This window comes from Geotrypetes seraphini, chromosome 6, assembly GCF_902459505.1.
Source record: "Geotrypetes seraphini chromosome 6, aGeoSer1.1, whole genome shotgun sequence".
In the NCBI taxonomy this organism is placed as follows: Eukaryota; Metazoa; Chordata; class Amphibia; order Gymnophiona; family Dermophiidae; genus Geotrypetes; species Geotrypetes seraphini.
The window spans coordinates 51,405,088-51,425,608 of NC_047089.1; the positions used below are offsets into that span (position 1 = coordinate 51,405,088).

Consider the following 20,521-nt stretch of genomic DNA (forward strand, 5'->3'; position numbering starts at 1 on the left):
ACACATGCAGTGCTATACAGAGTCGGTTACCTGACTAGATTGCTCCAAGATAAAAAATTGTTCTTCAGAACTGTTAAGGGGGGCAATTCTACAACTGGTTGCCTCTATTTAGGTGTCATGAGGACACATAGTGAGAACCTATTCTATAATTTAATCTGGGCACCCAGATTTCAAATTAGAATACCAGCATAACCAGTTTCAGCATGCCTCACATTTATGTAGTCACAGTTAAACAAATTATAGACTTGGCAGAACTGTAGCTGCCTAAATGTTACATATGTTAAGTATATAAGTAGAATTTCTGCCCCCCCCCCCGATGCATTTACATGCACCAATGTAAAATAGCATTTAGGCACTTCCACAAGTAAGCGTACGCTTTAAATGACTATTTGCTACTATTCTGTACCTTTGTGCACATGCAGGCACCTATTACAGCGGGGATCTCAACTAGAGAATGACATGGTGGAGAGGGGGGAAGTGCTCACTGCGGGTACGGGTCAAGACCATCTACCGCCCTGTGGAGCGGTGAATGGCCTTGTCCCCGCAGTTAAGGGAGGGAATGCGCACGGCCTCCTTCCTACATACCGTCTGAATCTATCTCCCTCCCTCCCCTTCATGGCACGTTTTAAGTTTACAGACTAACTTGCTCAAGCCGCCGGAATCTGCCTGCAGTCGCATGAAGCTTCTCCTCTGACGCAACTTTTCTTTTTGCTTTAGGATAAAGTAGTATATAAGTTGTGTTGATAAAAAAATTATAAACAAAGCCCTGCCAAGTGAACATCTCTTTCTCTAGTTCAGCAGCCAGAACTTTGATTTATAAGGAAGGAATAAGCTAAATATTGCAGTACTGAGGCTTGTATGGATGCTGGGGGGAAAGTAGTCATGGGGACCAGGACGGGGGGGACAGTAGTCGCTGGGATGGGGTGGTGACGGGGATAAATTTTTTCCCTGTGTCATTCTCTAATCTCAACCTAGTCTTTGGGGCACACCTAACCAATCAGGTTTTCAGGTTACCCATAATGAATATGCATGAGATACATTTGCATGCACTACTTCCGTCCTATGCAAATCTATCTCGAGCATATTCATTGTGAATATCCTGTAAACCGAACTGGGTTGAGACCCATTTTATTGCTTTTCATGTGTGTAAACATATTTTCATAATATGTATTTTAAGCCTGGCCTTTAAAAAAATGTTCCCAAGCTGTTGGTGGGGGGGGAACTTCATCCAGAGACAAATCTGTATAAAACCTCTACCCTCTACTCTCTAACTGAAGCATTGAAAGTATCTTTTACCCCTTGGAATTAGAAAGCATTGAGATGTTGAATATTGTTTAAAAAAAAAAAAAAAAAAATAGAAAAAAACACTTCTGCAAATAAGCACTGCCCATTACAGTTGGAGGCTGCAATTTTGGAAATGTTTCAAAAATCAGTCCTATTTAACAGGTACTGCAGTAATGGAACTTTTTTAATGCTACAACATGAAGGCAATTAGAAAACACATCTCTAGCTATTACAATAGCACTATGAGATATTAAAAAAGTAATATTTTTTTTAAATAGATGCTTTTTCAAAAACTATATTTTATGGCAACAGATAAATGATCATTAACACTAATATTCTGGAGGAGTAGCTTAGTGGTTAGAAAAGTGCACTGCAAACCAAGGAAGCCAGGGTTAGTCCCCACTTGTGAAACTTGGGTAGCTGCTATCGCCCTCCATTGTCCTAAGGCTTACAATGTGAACCCAGATTTGAGAAGGTGAATAATAATCTTAACAATTAAAATCTAAAAAAAAATATCTTCAGCAGCTTTCCTAACTAATATTTACTGATGCCAGGATTTCCAAACTAGTATGACTACAGACCTGAACTGGGGTGCACAGATGGCTGAGATCTGGACATGGGCTTTGCTTTCAGAAACAAGAAGCACATGCAGGGGCTCTTAAATGTGCAGGATCTCCTTTCTGAGCACGTGATCACACACCTTGCTCCTTTTTAATATATACCATGAACTCTTGGAAATAAGAATTAACATAGTCTCTTCTTGGTGGAAAAGACACAGCTCCAACTCCTCTTCCCTCTCAAGCTGCCTCCTTTGAGACTTCCTAGCATTTGTAGGGCTTTCAGTTCTTCCCCAGCTTTTCCTTTGACCATATGGTTTTAATTTCCTTAGGCAATAACAGAGTGGTTTACAAAATTACAATTAAAATGAAAAAAGAAAGGAACCCCATTAAAAAAAATTAAAAGGACAGCATAGATTGGAAAAAGAGGACACACAAAATAAAATAGAATAAAATATTCTGCAAACTGCTCTAGTAAACCTTCACGACTCTAGAGTCATCTAACTGAACAGAACAAAACTAAATTTCAAATAAGGCGTTCTTTGTCATGTCCACACTACCTGCTCCATAGAGACTAGTGCACTACACATTTTTGATAAAATAGGAGTGCCTTAGGCTTAAAAAGGTTGTGAAGCACTGATATATGCTTTTGTACACAGCACTACAAATAAAGATCAGTAATCTAAAATGATTTCCTGGTTTGATGGATGATTTTCTGGAATAATGTATTTAAAGATGATGCCTTAACAAAATTTTTAGCATAGTCCTTGTCTATACATACAATGATACATTTTATAAATTCTAGCATTTTCATAAAAGGTTATGCTTTTTACAGGTGCTTCTCCATTTGTTTATCTGTGTGATGAAAATCATAATTTAATGGCAATAAAATTCTGGATGGATCTTAGCCAGCTTGCCATTGAAGATCTTATCAAACCATGCACACTGATTGCTGCAATTAATCTTCAGTGGCGACAAGAAAGTAATTCTGCCATTCGCACAGTGTTCGCTGGAGACTTTTCCATGATCTCTGCAAATCCAAAAGAAAGTCATCTTCAAGAAGCATTTAACAGACTGAAAAATAGCATACAGGTAATTTTGCCTACATAATAATCCTTTTAATGAAATTTTGTGGTGATTTTCCAATTCTGAGTGTCCATTTGAATGTAGATCCGCCACCCCCATTTTTGCTATTATGTATTACCGTGAGTCACTTACCAAAAGCAATAAGTACACTTTGCCTTCTCTTGCCATCTGCAGTATACCTTGCTAAACTTTATTTTCAAGCCACTTTGAGTGTACCACAGAAAGGCAGTATATAAATAATCAAAGAAAAATAAATAAGGAATTTGTTACCAAACTGACTACATTTGGTATGATTATTGTTTTGATGCTGCTTATTCTTTATTGATGCAAACATGTACAGTATTTGTATTGTGGATGCCATGTATATAAAATATATTTTATTCCTGGTAGAATTCTGCGCTACTGTGCAGTGCAGAATTCACCATCCGTGCAGAATTCTGCACGAATCTTCCATTCTGCCTGTATTCCTATCCCTTCCTCCTCCCCCGCGCGGGTCTGGCCTCTCTCCCTCTGACTGATCCCCTACCTTGTGATCTGACAAACTTACAGCCTCCCAAAGAAGCAACAGTGGCAGCAGCCAGCCAGCAGAGGCAGTGCTTTGAACAAGCAGCTTGCAACTGGTCCCACTGGGGCCTTCTCTCTGCCACATCAGTTCCTGTATATGGGTGATGTGGCAGAAGGAAGGCCCCGGCAGGGCTGGCTAAGAGCAGCCTGTTCACAACACTGTCTCTGTTGGCCAGCTGCTGCTTTCAGAAGCCTGCAGGTATGTTTGATTTCATGGAATGGGAGATCAGTAGAGAGGCCAGACCTGCGTGGGAGAGGGAGAATGGAACTAGACCATTTGATGGAGGGGGAAGGAGGAAAAAGGGATACTAGGCCCACGGGGGTGGGGGGGTGGTAGGAAGAGGAAGGACATGGATCCTGGACTGCAAATGATGGTGGGGAGAGGAAGGGACATGTATGCTGAATTGCACGTTGGGGGGAGGGAGGAGGGGACATGGATGCTAAACCTGCAGGGAGAGGGGAGATGGATGATAGACTGGTAAGTAGAGGGGAAAGGGGATGAGAAGGAAACCCAGGGCATAAAAGGGGGTGAGAAGAGATGCTTGATCATAGAGGGAGAGAGATATGCAGACAAGGGGGAGTAGAGTATGGATTCAGGGTGCAAAAAAAAGAGGTGGTGAGTGGAGTGAGGGAACATGGATGCTTGACCCACAAGAGGGGTTGTGGGATGGTAGAGAGAGGAAGAGAGTGACCAAGAACAGAAACGGGGTGGAAAGGGAGGAAAAGATTCTTAGCCAGCAGAGAGAGTAAGAGATGCCAGACTATGGGGGCCAAGGAGAGGATTCAAGGTGCAAGTGAGAGAGGGATGGGATTTAGAAGGAGACAGAACTGCAGTTGGAGTGAGAGAGGGAACCTGAGAGAGGAAAAGGCAGCAAGGAATTTCGGGCCTCAAGATAGGAAAATTCTTCACAAAACACTATTAATAAACTTTGCAGAATTTTGAAATATTGTGTGCAGAATTTTCAAAGTTTTTACACAGAATTCTACCAGGAATAATATTTTGAAGTTTTAAAGTACCCATTCCCCTTTTACAAAAGCACAGAAGTTTTTAGCGCCGGCACACTGAATGCTCTGCGCTGCTCTGACAGTTGTAGAGCTCCTATGAGCATTGGAGGAGCAGCGCAGTATGCCTGCCGGCGCTAAAAAACTCTTCTGCACTTTTGTAAAAGGGGGGGCTATATCAGGGATGGGCAACCTTTGATTGTCAATACTACCTCTAGAGGGTCGCAACATTACTTAAAATCAAAACCAGAAATGCCCAGAGCTCTCTAGATCACATGAGTTAAATATGTAAAAATCTAACTAAAAATGTTACAAACAAACTGCTAGAGTGGCAATTCTGAAAATTATTTCTAAAATTCAGTATTTGAAATTGCCAAAACTCTGGTTAGTGATAGTTTGTGTTTATTTTCCATGATCTCAAAAGCCACTTAAAATTCAGTGGTGGGCCACAGGATTGCCCATCCCTGGAGTACATAGTTTATTGACTATATCACATTTGGACTGAAGCGTAATTATTCTGTAAAGTTTTACTTTGCAGCTCACAACAAACAGAATCTGTTTAGAGGTGCTTTAAGTTCACAAGCAGCAAACTGAGTGCATTTAATGTCTGCATTAAGTCTACATGAGGGCATTAGTAGATAATTCAATAGGTTTTTACAGGCAAATGTTGAAAAAGGCAAGACTGAGTTTGCATATTTAGGAGAAATACAAACAATTGAGTCTTGTTTTCTCTTCTTCCATAGAATGTTAAAAGCTTTTGCAATGATGCTCAGTACAAATTGATCAAATTGAGTCAAACAAATGATGCAAGATCTCCTGCAAACTATGGCTTAGACCCCCAGACTCCTAACTTGAAACTAAGACTTAATGAAGGAAATAAACTTTGGGTAAGATTAGTGTTTTTGCTTTTCATTTTTGTTATATGAAACCTGTCCATTCCGTCAATTAGAAAGAAACCATGGGCACCAAGGTGACGTTGTTGAGGGCGTTGCAATTACTTCTAAATTCAGCAGCGTGATTGATAACTGGTGTGCTAAGAGTAGCCCATATAACACCGATTCTTAAATGACTGCATTGGTTACCAATCCAGCACAAGGTGGTGAGCCAGTTTTTCAGCCATAGGTCCAAGCCCGGAAGTGCAGGATTGGACGCATTAGTCTAGCCCTGGCCAGAGACTGAGTTACTTTACTTGTTTCCCCCATAGCCCATACAGAATTGCAAACCATTCAGGTTGTGTTGTTTTAGTGTACCGGGTACAGCTCCAGAAGGATCAGTGTCTTTGGTTCCAAGTTATCCCGACCTGCTGTCTCAAGGTCCAATTTACCTAGAAGATCCTTGTAGCTTTGGTCTTATGGTGTGGCTCTAGAGCACACAGCGCTTGTTCAGAAGAGATACTCAAAAGTAGTCATTACCATGCTCCTCAGAGCTAAGAAGCCAGTGACAGTCTTGACATGAGTCTGGGAGACCTTTCAGTGCTGGTGCAGCATGAAAGAGGTGGATCCTCTCCACGCTGCAGTTGCAGAGGTCTAGGCTTTCCTGCAGGATGGGCTTGAAAAAGGTTTAGTGGTATCATCCCTCAAGGTACATCTAGTAGAGATCTCCTGTTTCAGGACCAAGGAGTGGAAAGCTTCCTTATCTTCCCACCTGGATGTTATCCAGTTTTTAAGGGGTGCCCATAGACTCAGGCCCCCAGTGAGAAGACCTTTCCTGTCCTGGAGGGCCTTAGCAAGCCTCTCAGAGAGGTATCTCTGCTGTATCTCTTGATCAAGACAGCCTTCCTCGTGGCAATTACTTCTGCTAGAATTTCAGAGTTGCAGGCCCTGTCATGCAGAGACCCATTTTTCCAGTTTACGGAGGCAGGCATTACTCTACAGATAGTTCCCTCTTTTTTGCAGTTGCCAATCTTTTATTCCTCAGGGTCCAAACAGAAGGACAAGATCTTAAAGGTTCTGGATGTCCGCAGAGCCCTCCTCTGGTATTTGGAAGTGACAAATGATTTCCATCTTTCAGTCATACCAAACGTGGTAGACCAATATCAAAGGCTACCATATCCAGAAGGATTCACACAGCTATTTTCTCAGCTTACATTGGGTGTGGAAAGCAACCACCCATTTCATTAAGAGTGCATTCAACGAGGAATATTGCTTCCTCGTGGGAAGATCAGGTAATTCCACACAAAAGAGATTTGCAGGTCTGCGACATGGTCTAATCGCTACACTTTCACTAAGTTTACAGGGTGGATGTGGCAGCAAGAAAGGATGCTGCATTTGGGGCCTCGGTTCTTCAGGAAGGCTTCTCTTGCCCACCCGGAAGTTTGGAGACTGCTTAGGTACATCCCTACAGTACAGTATATCATCTCTATTGCAATGGAAAAAAAAATTAAGATTTTACCTAGATAATATCTTTTCCATTAGATAAGGGACGATATGCTGAAGTCCCCACCCTATCACTTTGAGGCGCCTGCTTTATGTCTTAGATTGCATGAATAAATGTCTTAGATTGCATGAGCTCCATAAATGTTCTTAAGGTTGATGTTCTCCTTTATGCATGTTGTGCCATTTTTGTTGTTGCATGTTATTAAATGCATTTTCTTTCAGAACAGTACTGTTTCGGGGAGTCTCCCCATACCCCTTCCCCTCTTGTTTGTTTTAGAGCTATTGCCCGCTTTGGAAAGAACCTGAGGGAGAAGATCCTACTGGGAGAAAGGAGGAGCTGGAGAGCTTTGATGGACACCTGCAATAGCTGGCGAGATTAGATGGATAACCGTACAGTATAGCATATTGTCCCTTATCTAATAGAAAAGATATTATCAAGGTAAAAATCTAATCTCTTTTTACCTGGGTAAATGGCTTTGAAAACTTTTTGAAAAGCTACTTATAATTTAACATGTTAATCACAGAGTAATTATTTACGTTCTAAAGCTTTAATGCTGTTAATTTTTTTGCTGTTCAGCATAATAGATAGAACTTAATGGTGCTTCAAGGATGTTAAAAGCAATTTCTGCTCAAAATGAACATGCTTATGGCTTATTCCCAATATCTGACTGAATGTGGAGAAAAAAGGCTTCAGAATCCATATCTCAAAACCACCCCAATGACACCACTGCAGAGAAAAGAAGACCTAAGAACCTTTTTTTCTCTGCAGTTTTTTCAGTCAGTGGGGATAAGTTACAAGGGTTTTTTTCTGGATTGCTATTTAGCTATTCTTTTTCTTGTTAGCTCTGAGGATGTCCTCATCTATTAAGGCAGCTGTTAAACTGACAGTTTGAATGAAAGGTGGTAAAGTACTAGGGTGAGATATCCACCTTATCTGCTCACTACAGCACTGCTGCTTTACTCCACAACAGTTGGAAGGTTCACTGGCTTATGCTGATAATAAACTATTTACCTTGTGCTCCATTAGTCCAAAACTGGTAAATACTGATGCTATTCTGTTCCATCACTTACTATTCCCAGTTAAGGTTGCATTGTTGGATACCAGAAACAATTCTGGTAAGTAGGTTAATTTCCAGCTTGTGAAGTGATAAATAAAGCAAATTACTATTATTATTCAGAAATGAAAGATGATATATTATATAGTTGAATTTCATCTATGTATATATATTTTTTTAACTGTTTAGAACCAGGAAAAAATTGTTTTCCTGTCTTTTATTCAGATGCCGTCTCCCATTATAGACTCAAAGTACAAGAAAGCAACTTCAAATCCTGAACAAAAGTCATCTATACCATGCTGTTTAAAGACAACACCACAGAATTACTACAATGATGAGAGAGAACTGGATACTCCTAAGAACAGGAAAAAAAGAAGGGCATTAGACCACCTTGGGAGAATACCTTCACCAGCACCAGTAACTCCAATACATGTCTTTGTTTCTCCATCTTTGCAAAAGGCCTTTCGACCTCCAAGAAGCAGCTGTGGTGGTCAGCAGAACACCATGCAATTACAGGCAAAGGATCACAATGAAGTAACTGTAATACCCCATAAGGAATGTAATGTATCCAACACTTATCCTGAGGGTGACTGGGTAGCTGATGAAGAACTTGCAATGATAAATACCCAAGCACTTTTGTCCAGCTTAGCTAAAGGAAAATGTAACAATTCTCTTGGTGAAGGCACTAGTGCACTATCCAGCACATCTTCAGATAACCCTGTAGCAAAAAAAGATGGGCACCCTTTGGACACCAGAGGGAATACTTTGGATCAAGCTGTTCAAGGAACTGACACACCACAAGTGCAACACAGTCAATCAGCGTGTTCAGTATTATGCCAAAAGAAACTACAAAGAAGGAGGAAACGAAAACACTAATAAATAGCAGGTGCATATGTTATATTTCATGTTAATTTATTGAATGTTGTATACTTTTGTAAATTTTATTATACATGATCAGTTTATGTATCTATTTTCATTGCAAAAACAAGTTTAATAAAAGATATGTCCCGTTGTAGAATGGAAAAGTAAATTCATTAAACACTCGTGTACGATTCTCTAATGATCTGTAGCATCATGAAGGGGCATAGTTACTAACACTTGTAACTGGTAACATATATTATGTTACCACTAACTTGTGCTATTTTACTACAGGTCCCATTTCATACAGTGAGACTTGGTTGCTAATAACTGGAGTTAACAGTGAAATAATGTCTTAAAGGTAACTAACTGCACCACTAAGTTCTCCTAAATTGAAATAATTTTTCAAGATTTTTTTTTTTGACAGATTTTACAATCCATGTAATTTTTTTTTTTTTTTTAAGTCTTTGCAAATCAAGATGCAGATCCTAGGGTGAATCAATGCAGTATTAAAACCTGACACAATCCACTGACTTGATTTATGTTTATATTAATTATATTGTGTGTTAAAACCTTTAGATACAATTTTTGAATCTCATGCATAGAATAGTACAGGTGGCTGTAAAACTGTGATGATAAACTCCAGGTTAAGTGCAAGAAGTAGTGTTCAATTTGTAATCCTATGCTATTGGATTTTAAAGGATTTTATTGGTAAAATCAACATGTTTATTTAATCACTATTCAAGATCATTTTTCAGCCTGTAATATTAGTATTGTTAATAGCAAAAATATCGGAAAGTCTTACCTATAAACTGTTCTGTTGTGTCACCTGTTAATATAAAATGGTATTTGTATACAAATCGGAGAAACTTTTCTAAAATACAGATATCTGGCACAAATGCAGAGTCCTGAACAATTTGAGGGTAATTTTATAACTGTGTACATCAGTTAAATAGAGCAGGAAGGCACCTATTTTATCTTTATAAAATATAAGCACATATCCTGTGCAAATAATGTCTAACATTTATGCCTACTACTTAGCAGGTATAAATATTAGGGTGCAAAGTATGCACTTATTTTATAAAATACATATGTAAATTGGAACTCCGTTCATGTTCTACCCAAACTCCTCCCCAAATCATGTCTTGCTCTATTAAATACATCCCACTTGCACTGTGTGCGCTTTAGATGCGACCTTATAAAAAGCATTTTATACATAAAGTACAGCACACAGAGATTTTATAAACCTATTACAATGATTATGAACGCAGAAATTTCATAAAAACAATTTTATTTTACAAGTTTTCATTTAAAATGAGGTAGGCTTTTAAAAAATCAGGGCTCAAAAATATGATGATTTACAAATATTGAAAACAAATAGAGCTGCATTATAGACATTTTTTTAAGTAAAAAATAGAATAAACTCTTTATATAGGCCCATAATGGGCCTTCTAAATTGATAATTTGACCATCTTAAAATCCACCTCTGAAATTGTCCCTTGTATATCTAGTATTTCCATGGGCTCTTCTGTTGGGATGTGCTGGTTGTAAATTTACATGAGTCCCGGTATCATAGGATGTATTTTGTCCACTGTTGCACCTGCTAGTTTTTTCAGCATGAAGCACCATATGAAAGGTAAGGTCATGTTCGTATTGTTCCTTCATGTGCTGTATTTTCTCTCTTGGCACACCATGGCAGTTTCTTCTGAATACCCAATAACAAGCACATTGGTTAGCTACGGCATTCAAAAATCAAACTAGGTTTCTTGACTTAAGGTTTTAAATCCAAATAAACACTTTGTTGTTAAATTGCACTTCGTTTCTCCCCCGGTTAGAGGTTGCAAACTAAAAAAACACCATGAGCATCTTCTCTCACATCAAGCAGCTCTATGGGGTAAAGACCTAGAACAACTCCTATTGCCCACCACTTATGAGGTATTCAGGAAACGCTTCAAAACTCACCTATTCCTGAAATACCTAGACAGCTGACCCACTCCTCTCTTTCCCCCCTCTAACGGTGTTCCTGCCCTTTCTCCCTATTGTTCCCACATCCCTTAAGTTAACTCAACTTGTACGTCAACTCAACTTGTACTTCACTAATCTTTTGTAAACCGCATAGAACTTAACGGTACTGCGGTATATAAACTGTTATTATTGTTATTACCTCTTATAGTTATAGAATACAAATAACTGCTGTTTCTACTCAAACTGTTTCCTTTTTTGAGAAAAGAAAGGTTGTACCTTGGTTCTCTGGTTTTACCTGCTTCAAGCATGAACTTGTAATCCTGCCTTTCTTAAAAGAATAGGGTAAAATTAAGACTGACTTAGCTTGTTCTATCTGGCATAGAATCAAGCAAATGATTTAAGCTGATTGAAGAATTTGCTCTTCCTCTCACAAAGCATGAATTCAAATCTGCTTTAATGAAGGCTCAAGACACTTTTCATCACTAAGCCAGCATACTGTCAAACACAACTGGTATCTTTTTAACACTCCAGAACTTGAACAGCAAGGGTTATAAAGGTCAGAAATAAGATATTTAGATATTTTTGTGTACTTCATTGGGTTACAGAGTGGCTTACAGAAATAAATAATATACAAGAAAATCCATAAGACATCAAAATAGCAAAATCCGAATAAAGTTGTAAACAATTAAAATAAGGCAAGCAACTACAGAAAAGTGGATTGAAAAAATGACACCTTACTTTACTTTATTAAGGATGCAAGAACTTTAGTCTCCTTAAGTTCCTGTATTGGACCTATTTTGTCTCTGAGAGCTTAATCCCATCAGGCTCTTGAAGCTGAAAATAATGCAACATTCTTCCTAGAACCTGATATAAGACATAGAAACCCAACGATTTGAGGAGCTACTTTATTGAATCCTTAAAATCCAAAATATTATTTTAAAATCTGGCCTTTAGACCACTGGAAGCCAGTTTAGAGATTATGATCTTTGGCCTCTGCTCTAGAAATTAATTAAGCAGCTATATTGTGTATATTGAAACCTATTAAGATGCTTTACAGGAGAACCCTTATAAAGATAATAACAGTAGTCCAAATGAGTTTTTGGAAGAACATGGACCACCACAATTCATCCTTCCTCAGGTAAGGATATAGATTTGATATGTTAAAGGGCATAGAAAGAGGCTTCTACTCTTTAGCCAGTCTGATTCTGATTTGTCAGACCAGCATCAATAGATACCCCTAGAGTTTTTACAGCATCTCTAGCATTTAGTTTTAGGTCAACCAGTTTGCCACCTTGCCTAAACATTTATTAAATCTCACAGTTGTATCTCAACAGTGCTCCTCCTGATCATGATACATTTATGTAGTAAATTTAAAATCTATATTGCTGATATGAGTTGGTGATAAATGAATCCCAGAAGACCTCAGATTTTAAGATTGTAAACTGGAGACTTATCTATTTATTTAAATTTATAAAGTGCTCATTAGTCACATCTGAACAGGTTATAACTTCATACCTAGTGAAAATACAATACATATAGCACCCTAGCATATCCAAGTCCTGGCCTTAAAAAGGAGGCAATCCAGCCTGTAGGACTTACAAGGTAAGGAGGAGACACTATGAGCTTAATCTGGAAAGAGAACTGTTTTGGCAACTGATAATGGAACCCATGCAAAAGAAAATGACACTTATGCTTATGAATAAAGAGTGTTTCTGATATACTGGGTGATGCAGATGGTTCATTCCCTCAACTTTGTCAAGATGAGGGAATACGTCAAGGGTTGGTTACCTGGGGGAAGTAAAAGAGCAGCGGACAAAACTGAAAGGAAAAATTTTAAGAGCAACAAACCTTTTTGTTAGGAAAGTAAATAAAAGAGGTGAAAAGGCTGCCGTGGTTTTCAAAACATATAACTGAAAGAGGTTCACATAAACTACAGTCGATCACAAAAAGAGGATGCCAAGCAGGAATATCTGGAAAGTAGTCAGAAAACATGCAAATGGAAGACAAAAACAGTAAAAACGGAGAGAGGACTTTTTTTTATTTAGATAAGTTGGTGATGGGAATAAGTGCAATATTAGAATTATCAGATTCAAATGTGAAGGGGAGGAATATGTTGAGATTGATAGGAATAAAGCAGAACTGCTTGACAATTTTCTGTTCTATGTTCTATGTTGGAGTTGAACCACAAAAAAACAGATTTCAATAGGAATGTTCAGAGGAGCTAGCAAAACTAAAAACAGGCAAGGCAATTGGGGCAGATGAAATACCTCAGAGCAGTGTAGAATTCATATGCAGAACTATCCTTAAGGGGCAAGCTTCCATAACAGCCATCCCCCATGGAACTATCTACAATGTCTAACAAAGAGTACAAGTTGGATTGGTACAAATTACATGCTCACAAAATACCTCACCTATGCAGTTTGTGGATACAGCCTCACCAAATACAGATTAAATGACCAGAAATTAGAAATGTGAAAATAAAATCTGAACTGGAAAAACTAAGAAGGTGGACTCCTGTAAAATAAGCCCCCCAGTCTCCCTGGGAAGTGCATACAGTGGCATCAGTATTCAGCAAGGTTTAAGCAGACAGGAAAGGCTTCTGCCCACTTCAGCACCACTAGCTGTCCCTAGATATTCATAGGCACTTAACCACACTGTGCCTTTGAATATTCTCTCTGTCCACTGCAGCACTGTGCAGTTAGTGCTGGGGGAAGAATCAGGGAGAAACCAGGAGTTTTGTGAGCATCACTATTGGTGTTCACGTAGCTAAGTTGGCAAATAAGACCACAAAAATGACAATTTATGCAGTTGTCATCACCTGCAAAACTTCTGGGTCAGCACAGCAGCCGAAGTGAATATTTAATGTCAGTGTCTGACATGTTCCCTGTATTGAATATCCAAGTTAGATTCAGCCCATGGTGTCAGCACTGACCACCATGGGCTGAATATCTGGGGCAGTATTTGACTGAAAGATGCAAAAATAATAAATAAGCTGGAAACTATGGTAGTTGCCACTACTACTCATGTTCAAACGTCTGCTAACAGCCTTTTGCTTGCATGTGAAATTGGATGGAAAGTGCAGGTAGCTAAAGGTGATTTTGCCATTTCTGGCACAGTACTCCGGCATGGCAAGAAAACAGTTTAATCTCAGGCAAGTGCTTATGTTAACAGGGCTTGGATTCAAAACTTTTAAATTAAAAATTCAGGCCATTATTGGGTTTTATGTGATGCAAAAGATGCTCTTGCATGAGTAACCAGAAATTATAACCTGATGCTTAGTTTCCACCTTCTGTTAGTAATTCTGCAATTTATATTAAACAAACCTTATTAATGGTTCAAAGCTTTGAAAATGGTTTATCCTTATATTTGATGTACCGCAACAAGGCCTAAAAAGGCATCAATGTGGCTTACATATAAAATATAATAAGAGGCAATATATATACAACAACAGAAAAAGTTTAATAAGTGCTTGGAGTCCTTGAATGATATTCATACCATAGCATGTTACATGGGATACATGACAAGACATCTAAGAAATTTTATTCTAGCAGGAATATATTTTCTCTTAGCAGTTCAATAGAAACTGTCTTACACTGCAGCAGACAACTGGTTCCCCTTATTTTAAAGCCTCTCTTGTCTAGTCCAACTATCACAATAACAACCCTGTGAGGTAAGAACTGCAGTTCCTGCTAGAAACCAGCACAAGTGTTCTCTTTTTCAGTCAGAACTTGTTGCTATTGTATTACTTCTCATTACTTAGGAGTGATTTTGGACTCACAACTGAGTTTTGAGTAGCAAGTATCCCAGATAGTAAAGCAGGGTTTTGCAGCATTATGCATGTTGCAAGTGGTACATTCTTTTGTTGATGAAGCTACCTTATGCATTTTGTATATGGGATTACCACAATATATGTTGCAGTGATTGTGCATGTTGCAAAATGCGGGACTACAACTCTTAGGTAGCATTGGGTGGTATGACAAGTTTACACCCTTTATGTGTGGTTCCATTGGTTACCATTATCTTTATGTAAAAACAGTTGGGGGATTTTGCTGAGGTAACACCAGGTCTCAATTTTTTTTTTTTTTTTTTTAATTTAAGAGAAAAATGGTATTGCAACTTCTTAAGCTGTTTTAATGTATGTTTCTTTTATTGTAATCCACTCTGACATACTATGAAGGATGGAATATCAAATTATTTTAAACTATTAATAGTATTGATATAGGCCACTAGTTCCCAATCCTGTCCTGGGGTCTCCCCAGCCAGTCAGGTTTTCAGGATATCCACAATGAATATTTATGAGAGATTTGTATGTATTGCTTCCACTAAATGCAAATTTTTATATTTATACACCACATCTAACCTAAGTGGTTTACATTCAGGTACTCAAGTATTTCTCTCTATCTGTCTCAGTAGGATCACAATCTGTCTTAACGTACCTGGGACAATGGAGTGTTAGGGGACTTGCCCAGGGTCACAAGGAGCCGTGCTGGGCTTCGACCTGCAACCCTAACCACTAGGCTACTCCTCCACTCTCTAATACATGGAGATCTCTCACAAATATTTATTGGATTACTCAAATTCTTAAAACCAGCTATTAAATATTTAGTACAAACAAGTGTTATCTTAATCAATTCAATTTTAATGTTATCTACCACAATTCATTTCATTACAATACTTTTACAAATTACCAATACTTAATTTATTAATAAATATCAGAATAATTTAGTTAATGAACCTAATCCCCATCAACTCACATTCACTGTCCAATTTTCACACACGTACTACAGTCATTGTGATTACTTCTATCCAAAACTGGATCTTAGTCCATTAGTCCATAATCAAATCAGAGAGGCTTCAAACCAGAAGTTTCACAGTAGTCTAGCACAGTGTTCTTCAACCACCGGTCTGTGGACCGGTGCCAGTCCACAGGGCCAGCATGTGCATCAGGCCCAAAACAGTGTTCTTCAACCGCCAGTCCACGGTACGATCGATGCAGCATTATCTTCGAGCCAGCTCCCTCTTCCTCACTGATTCAGTGCACAAAGCCATAGGCGCATCCTGTGCCTGAACTGGAAGCCTTTTCTCTGACATTGCAACGTCAGAGGAAAGGCTTCCAGATGAGGCACTGGACATGCAAGGAGTGAAGAAGAGGGAGCCGGCCTGAAGATAATACCGGGGGCAGCATAAAATGGCCAGGCGGGAGCAGGCCAGAAGGTAAGGCATAGCATGGAGGGAGGGAGGCAACAAAGGTAGGGTGGGAGAATGATTTTATTTTTTTAATTTAGTGATTGAATTATGTCAATTTTGAGAATTTACATCTGCTGTCAGTGTGCTTTGTGTAGTTTAATTTTGTGGTTAACCATTATGTGTTGTTAATAAGTTTATATTGTGTATCTATGAAAAATGAATGGAAAAAATAGTGTTACAATTAGTACTATTATGAGGGTGGGGTCTGGGGTAGAGATGGGCCCACGACTTAGCCCAGTGTTCTTCAACCGCCGGTCCACGGACCGATGCTGGTCCACAGAATAATTCTTTTATTTCTACCGGTCCATAGGTGTAAAAAGGTTGAAAAACACTGGTCTAGCACATGAAAATCACAATTTCTTAAATGCAACCGGCAGGCCTCTCTGTCCTCACGATGGTCTTGTTCTTCATTTCGCAAAGCATTCAGCTCAACACAAGACTGTGTTTTGCCACCTGGCATTTTCAGGAGCTGTATTTGCAAGGCTCACCAACATCACAACTTCACCAGTAAACTAAGCATGACTCGAGCAGGGACCCAGGGTTTGGCACAAGCCGGAATCAGCTGACAAACAGAAAACATGCCGTCTACTAGGAAATCAAACTGGATTATGGATTAATGAACTACGATCCAGTTTTGGATAGAAGTAATCACAATGACTAGTATGTGTGTGAAAGTTGGAAAGTGAATGTTAGTTGATGGGGATTAGGCTCACTAACTAAATTATTCTGATATTTATTAATAAATTAAGTATTGGTAATTTGTAGAAGTTTTGTAATGAAATGAATTGTGGTAGATAACATTAAAATTGAATTGATTAAGATAATACTTGTTTGTACTAAATATTTTAATAGCTGGTTTTAAGAATTTGAGTAATCCATTAGGCAGCTCTTTAACTGAAAAACCCCAAGATTAGGCTTTAGGTTAATTACAAATATTTATTGAGGATATCCTGAAAACCTGGCAGGCTGAAGGGCACCCAGGACAGTTTTAGAACTACTGCAGGCTAAAATGCAGTCACCACTCCTTAAAAAGAAAAAGAAGGCCTCAAACTTTAGCTACTAATTAATATACGAGAAAGTAGGGCTTTGGGGGCAGAAACTTCTTGCTGGGTTTGTCCATAACCAAATTCTAAGAGGGAATCAGAGACTATCTTAATCAATGCTATCACTGCCTAGAATTTCTTTAGAAAAGCATATAGCTGAAAACAATTTTTTAAATTACACTTTAGAAAGTTGAAATGACAAAGTAGCCCTTCTTTACTAAAGTAAGGTCAAATTTGCAGTTGCCTTGTGTTAATTGTTAACTTCTATGTTAAGTGTTGGACATGTTTCTAGCAGTTTCCCATTCAGTTAATACAGAGGAAATATTATTACTGCATGTCAATTCCATCACATAATGGGAGGAAGTTACTGTAGCTACACGCAATCAGGTGCCATTAACTATCCCTGTTATGTTATACAGTACTAAGTTCACACTTTAATTACCTCTTAACTGTAAAGTACTGTCCCCAGCCATTCCACTTTGTCTGCTAATTCCTGCTATTAAAACTTAATGGTAACTGTCGAGTTAACAGCTAATAAATACAGCTTAGTAAATAGACCCTTAGGTGGAGCACGATTTGTTTTCATCTTTTAAGACTTCCTATTTACTGTAAGCTGGAATTTTCTAGCAGATATGTGGTACTGCTCAGTAGAAATTTATGTGAAATATCTGTTTTTCTGCAGACCTGATTTATTCTCTGTTCATATCTTTGAATCTAGAGGGCAAGGAAACTAATTAAAACAATAATTATACCTTGCTAATTCTCCAACATTGAACTTCCAGCGGGTGTCAGGTTCTCGAAATATAACTTCATAATCATTTTCAAGTGCCTGATTTCAAAAGTAGCAAAAATGTTAGAAAGATGTTAATATTGTGTTGGTTGCATTTTCCATTCTTCTACACCCAAGTATCCCGCCTTTGGCCCAAGTATCGGCTTTCCTATCTGTACTTGTTACTGTTTGATCTTAAGCACCAAGAGGTCTTTTTACTAAGCTGTGGCAAAAACTGGCTTTAGTGTGCCCTTGGATAAGTTTTTTCTCACATGCTAAGGCATTTGTACTGCAGCAGTAAAATGGCAGACTTTCCTTTTTTTTTTTTTTATTAATGGCCATGCGCTAATGTCGCCATTAGTCTGTGGCCCTTAAAAAGAAAAACAAATGAGCACATGAGCGCTTACCGACACCTATTTTGTAGGCAGTAAGAGCTCATGGTAATCCTGCACTAATCAGCATTTGGTAATATGGCTGTGCTAATTTGATTAGCACAGGAATGCCTACTCTCTGCCCCCAACACCCCCCTCCAAGGAAAAAAAAAAAAGTTTTTTTAGCACAAGATTAGTGTGCAAACATTTTGGAATTAGCCATGTATGCCTGAGTGCATTCTATAGTGTGCCATTTTAAGCTGCATTAGGTGGGCATTAGCGCCTAACATAGCTTAGTAAAAAGACTTCTAAGATGGTGTTCTGGTTAATGATTCACATTCCTTCACCCTGCCCCTCTTAAACACACACACACTTCTATTCCTTTACAATCGCCATTCTAGTTCATATCATTGTCTCCCCATTTTATATAAAACACAGGAGGACATTCTAATAAGTGAAGTCCAGTTTTTGTAGTGTGCTTGGAGTACTGATACTAGTATTGACTCTTTTAGCTCTTTGTTCTTTTGTGTACCTCATGGAGTAGGATAGTTAGTACATGGTAGGTATAAGAATATAGCAGCATCCTTCAAATGATGGAAAAGGTATTAACCCTCTACAATCAAATCCCAGAAAACACAATTCCTTTTCACAAATGTTTCCTTATTACAACAGAAAGAATATCATAAGAACATAACATAAGAATAGCCTTACTGGGTCAGACCAATGGTCCATCATGCCCAGTAGCCCATTCAGGTCACTAGTAGCTGGCCAAAATCCAAAGTGTAGCAATATTCCATGCTACCGATACAAGGCAAGCAGTGGTTTCCCCCATATCTTTCTCAATAACAGACTATGGACTTTTCCTCCAGGAACTTGTCCAAACCTTTCTTAAAACCAGCTACACTATCTGCTCTTCCCACATCCTCTGGCAATGTGTTCCAGAGCTTAACTATTCTCTGAGTGGAAAAAAATTTCCTGCAATTGGTTTTAAAAATATTTTCCTGTAACTTCATTGAGTGTCCTCTAGTCTTTGTAATTTTTGAGAGAGTGAAAAATCGATCCACTTGTACCCGTTCTACTCCACTCAGGATTTTTTAGACTTCAATCATATCTCCCCTCAGCCATCTCTTTTCCAAGCTGAAGAGCCCTAACCATTTTAATCTTTCCTCATACGAGAGGAGTTCCATCCCCTTTACCATCTTGGTCGCTCTGCTTTGAACCTTTTCTAGCGCCACTATATCTTTCTTGAGATAAGGAGACCAGAATTGAATGCAATACTCCAGATGACATCACACCATTGTAACATTCTTAGTCCTGTTAACCATCCCTTTTTTTTTTTTTTTTTTTAATAATTCCTAGCATCCTGTTTGTTTTTTTGGCCGCAGTATGTGTGGAAGAGAATGATTCAGCACTTGTTGAGCCGTGGGTAGGGTAAAATCCTGCTAAGAATTTGTACAATAAATTTGAGGTAAGCCTTGGAACAATGCTTTAGCACTTAACAATTACGTTAAAATGATGATGTTTCTAATTTGCACCTTTTTCATTCATTGTGAAAATATGGCTCGATGAAGAAACTGCCCAGTCCTTTGCATTTTAGTTCTCCCACACTGCCTTTCTAGCACCCTCAGCAACAAAAGCTCCTGACTAGAGAATGACACATTGACAAAATTCATCACCATTCCTGTCCCCATGAATAACCACAGGAAACCATCCCGTGTCATTCTTTAGTGTCTATCTCGACTCTCAGTCCTTCTACACCAGCATTCTTCAATGCAAGGCTTGAGGGGCAGTGGTTGTGGCCATTTATACTCTGATTCTACCCTCTCTCCTTAAAGCAGGGGTGTCAAAGTCCCTCCTCGAGGGCTGCAATCCAGTCAGGTTTTCAGGATTTCCCCAATGAATATGCATGAGATCTATTAGCATACAATGAAAGCAATGCATGCAAATAGATCTCATGCATATTCATTGGGAAAATCCTGAAAACCTGACTGGATTGCAGTCCTCAAGGAGGGACTTTGGCACCCCTGCCTTAAAGAATGACATGGGGATGGTCTCCATAATGATTTTCTCAAGTTACAAGTGATAGAGAATGCTCTCAAAACATATTATGACCATGTATACCACCAGGTAGTTCTCATCCGTACAACCAAGTTACCATGTTCTATCTGAATAAATAAGGGAGAATGAGATCTCATCCCCTTTGTATGGAAACCATAAAAATTTGAACTTGGGCAACTGCTCATGGGATACTTATCAGGATGGTTTACTTAGCGGGAAAATAGAACATTCTCACAGACAAGTTGAGCAGACTTCTTCAGCCTCATGAATGGTCTCAGAATGACCGT

At 38.8% G+C, this 20,521-nt stretch overlaps 2 protein-coding genes across 11 annotated transcripts in view; one reads left to right on the plus strand and one right to left on the minus strand.

The window, feature by feature from the left end:
* The window catches only part of BRCA2 (BRCA2 DNA repair associated), a 105,407-nt gene extending 96,466 nt beyond the window's left edge, over positions 1-8,941 (plus strand). For all 9 annotated transcript variants that reach the window (XM_033948447.1, XM_033948450.1, XM_033948452.1 and 6 more), the window contains 3 exons: positions 2,677-2,933; positions 5,237-5,380; positions 8,149-8,941. In XM_033948447.1, the coding sequence (XP_033804338.1) occupies positions 2,677-2,933; positions 5,237-5,380; positions 8,149-8,799 (1,052 nt within the window). In that variant the 3' untranslated portion in view covers positions 8,800-8,941. The remainder of the gene's footprint in view (positions 1-2,676; positions 2,934-5,236; positions 5,381-8,148) is intronic.
* Positions 8,942-9,168: 227 nt separating this feature from the next.
* The window catches only part of N4BP2L1 (NEDD4 binding protein 2 like 1), a 34,633-nt gene continuing 23,280 nt past the window's right edge, over positions 9,169-20,521 (minus strand). For both annotated transcript variants that reach the window (XM_033948468.1, XM_033948469.1), the window contains 2 exons: positions 17,789-17,865; positions 9,169-10,486 (listed from right to left, as the gene is read on the minus strand). In XM_033948468.1, coding sequence (XP_033804359.1) covers positions 10,255-10,486; positions 17,789-17,865 — 309 coding nt within the window. In that variant the 3' untranslated portion in view covers positions 9,169-10,254. The remainder of the gene's footprint in view (positions 10,487-17,788; positions 17,866-20,521) is intronic.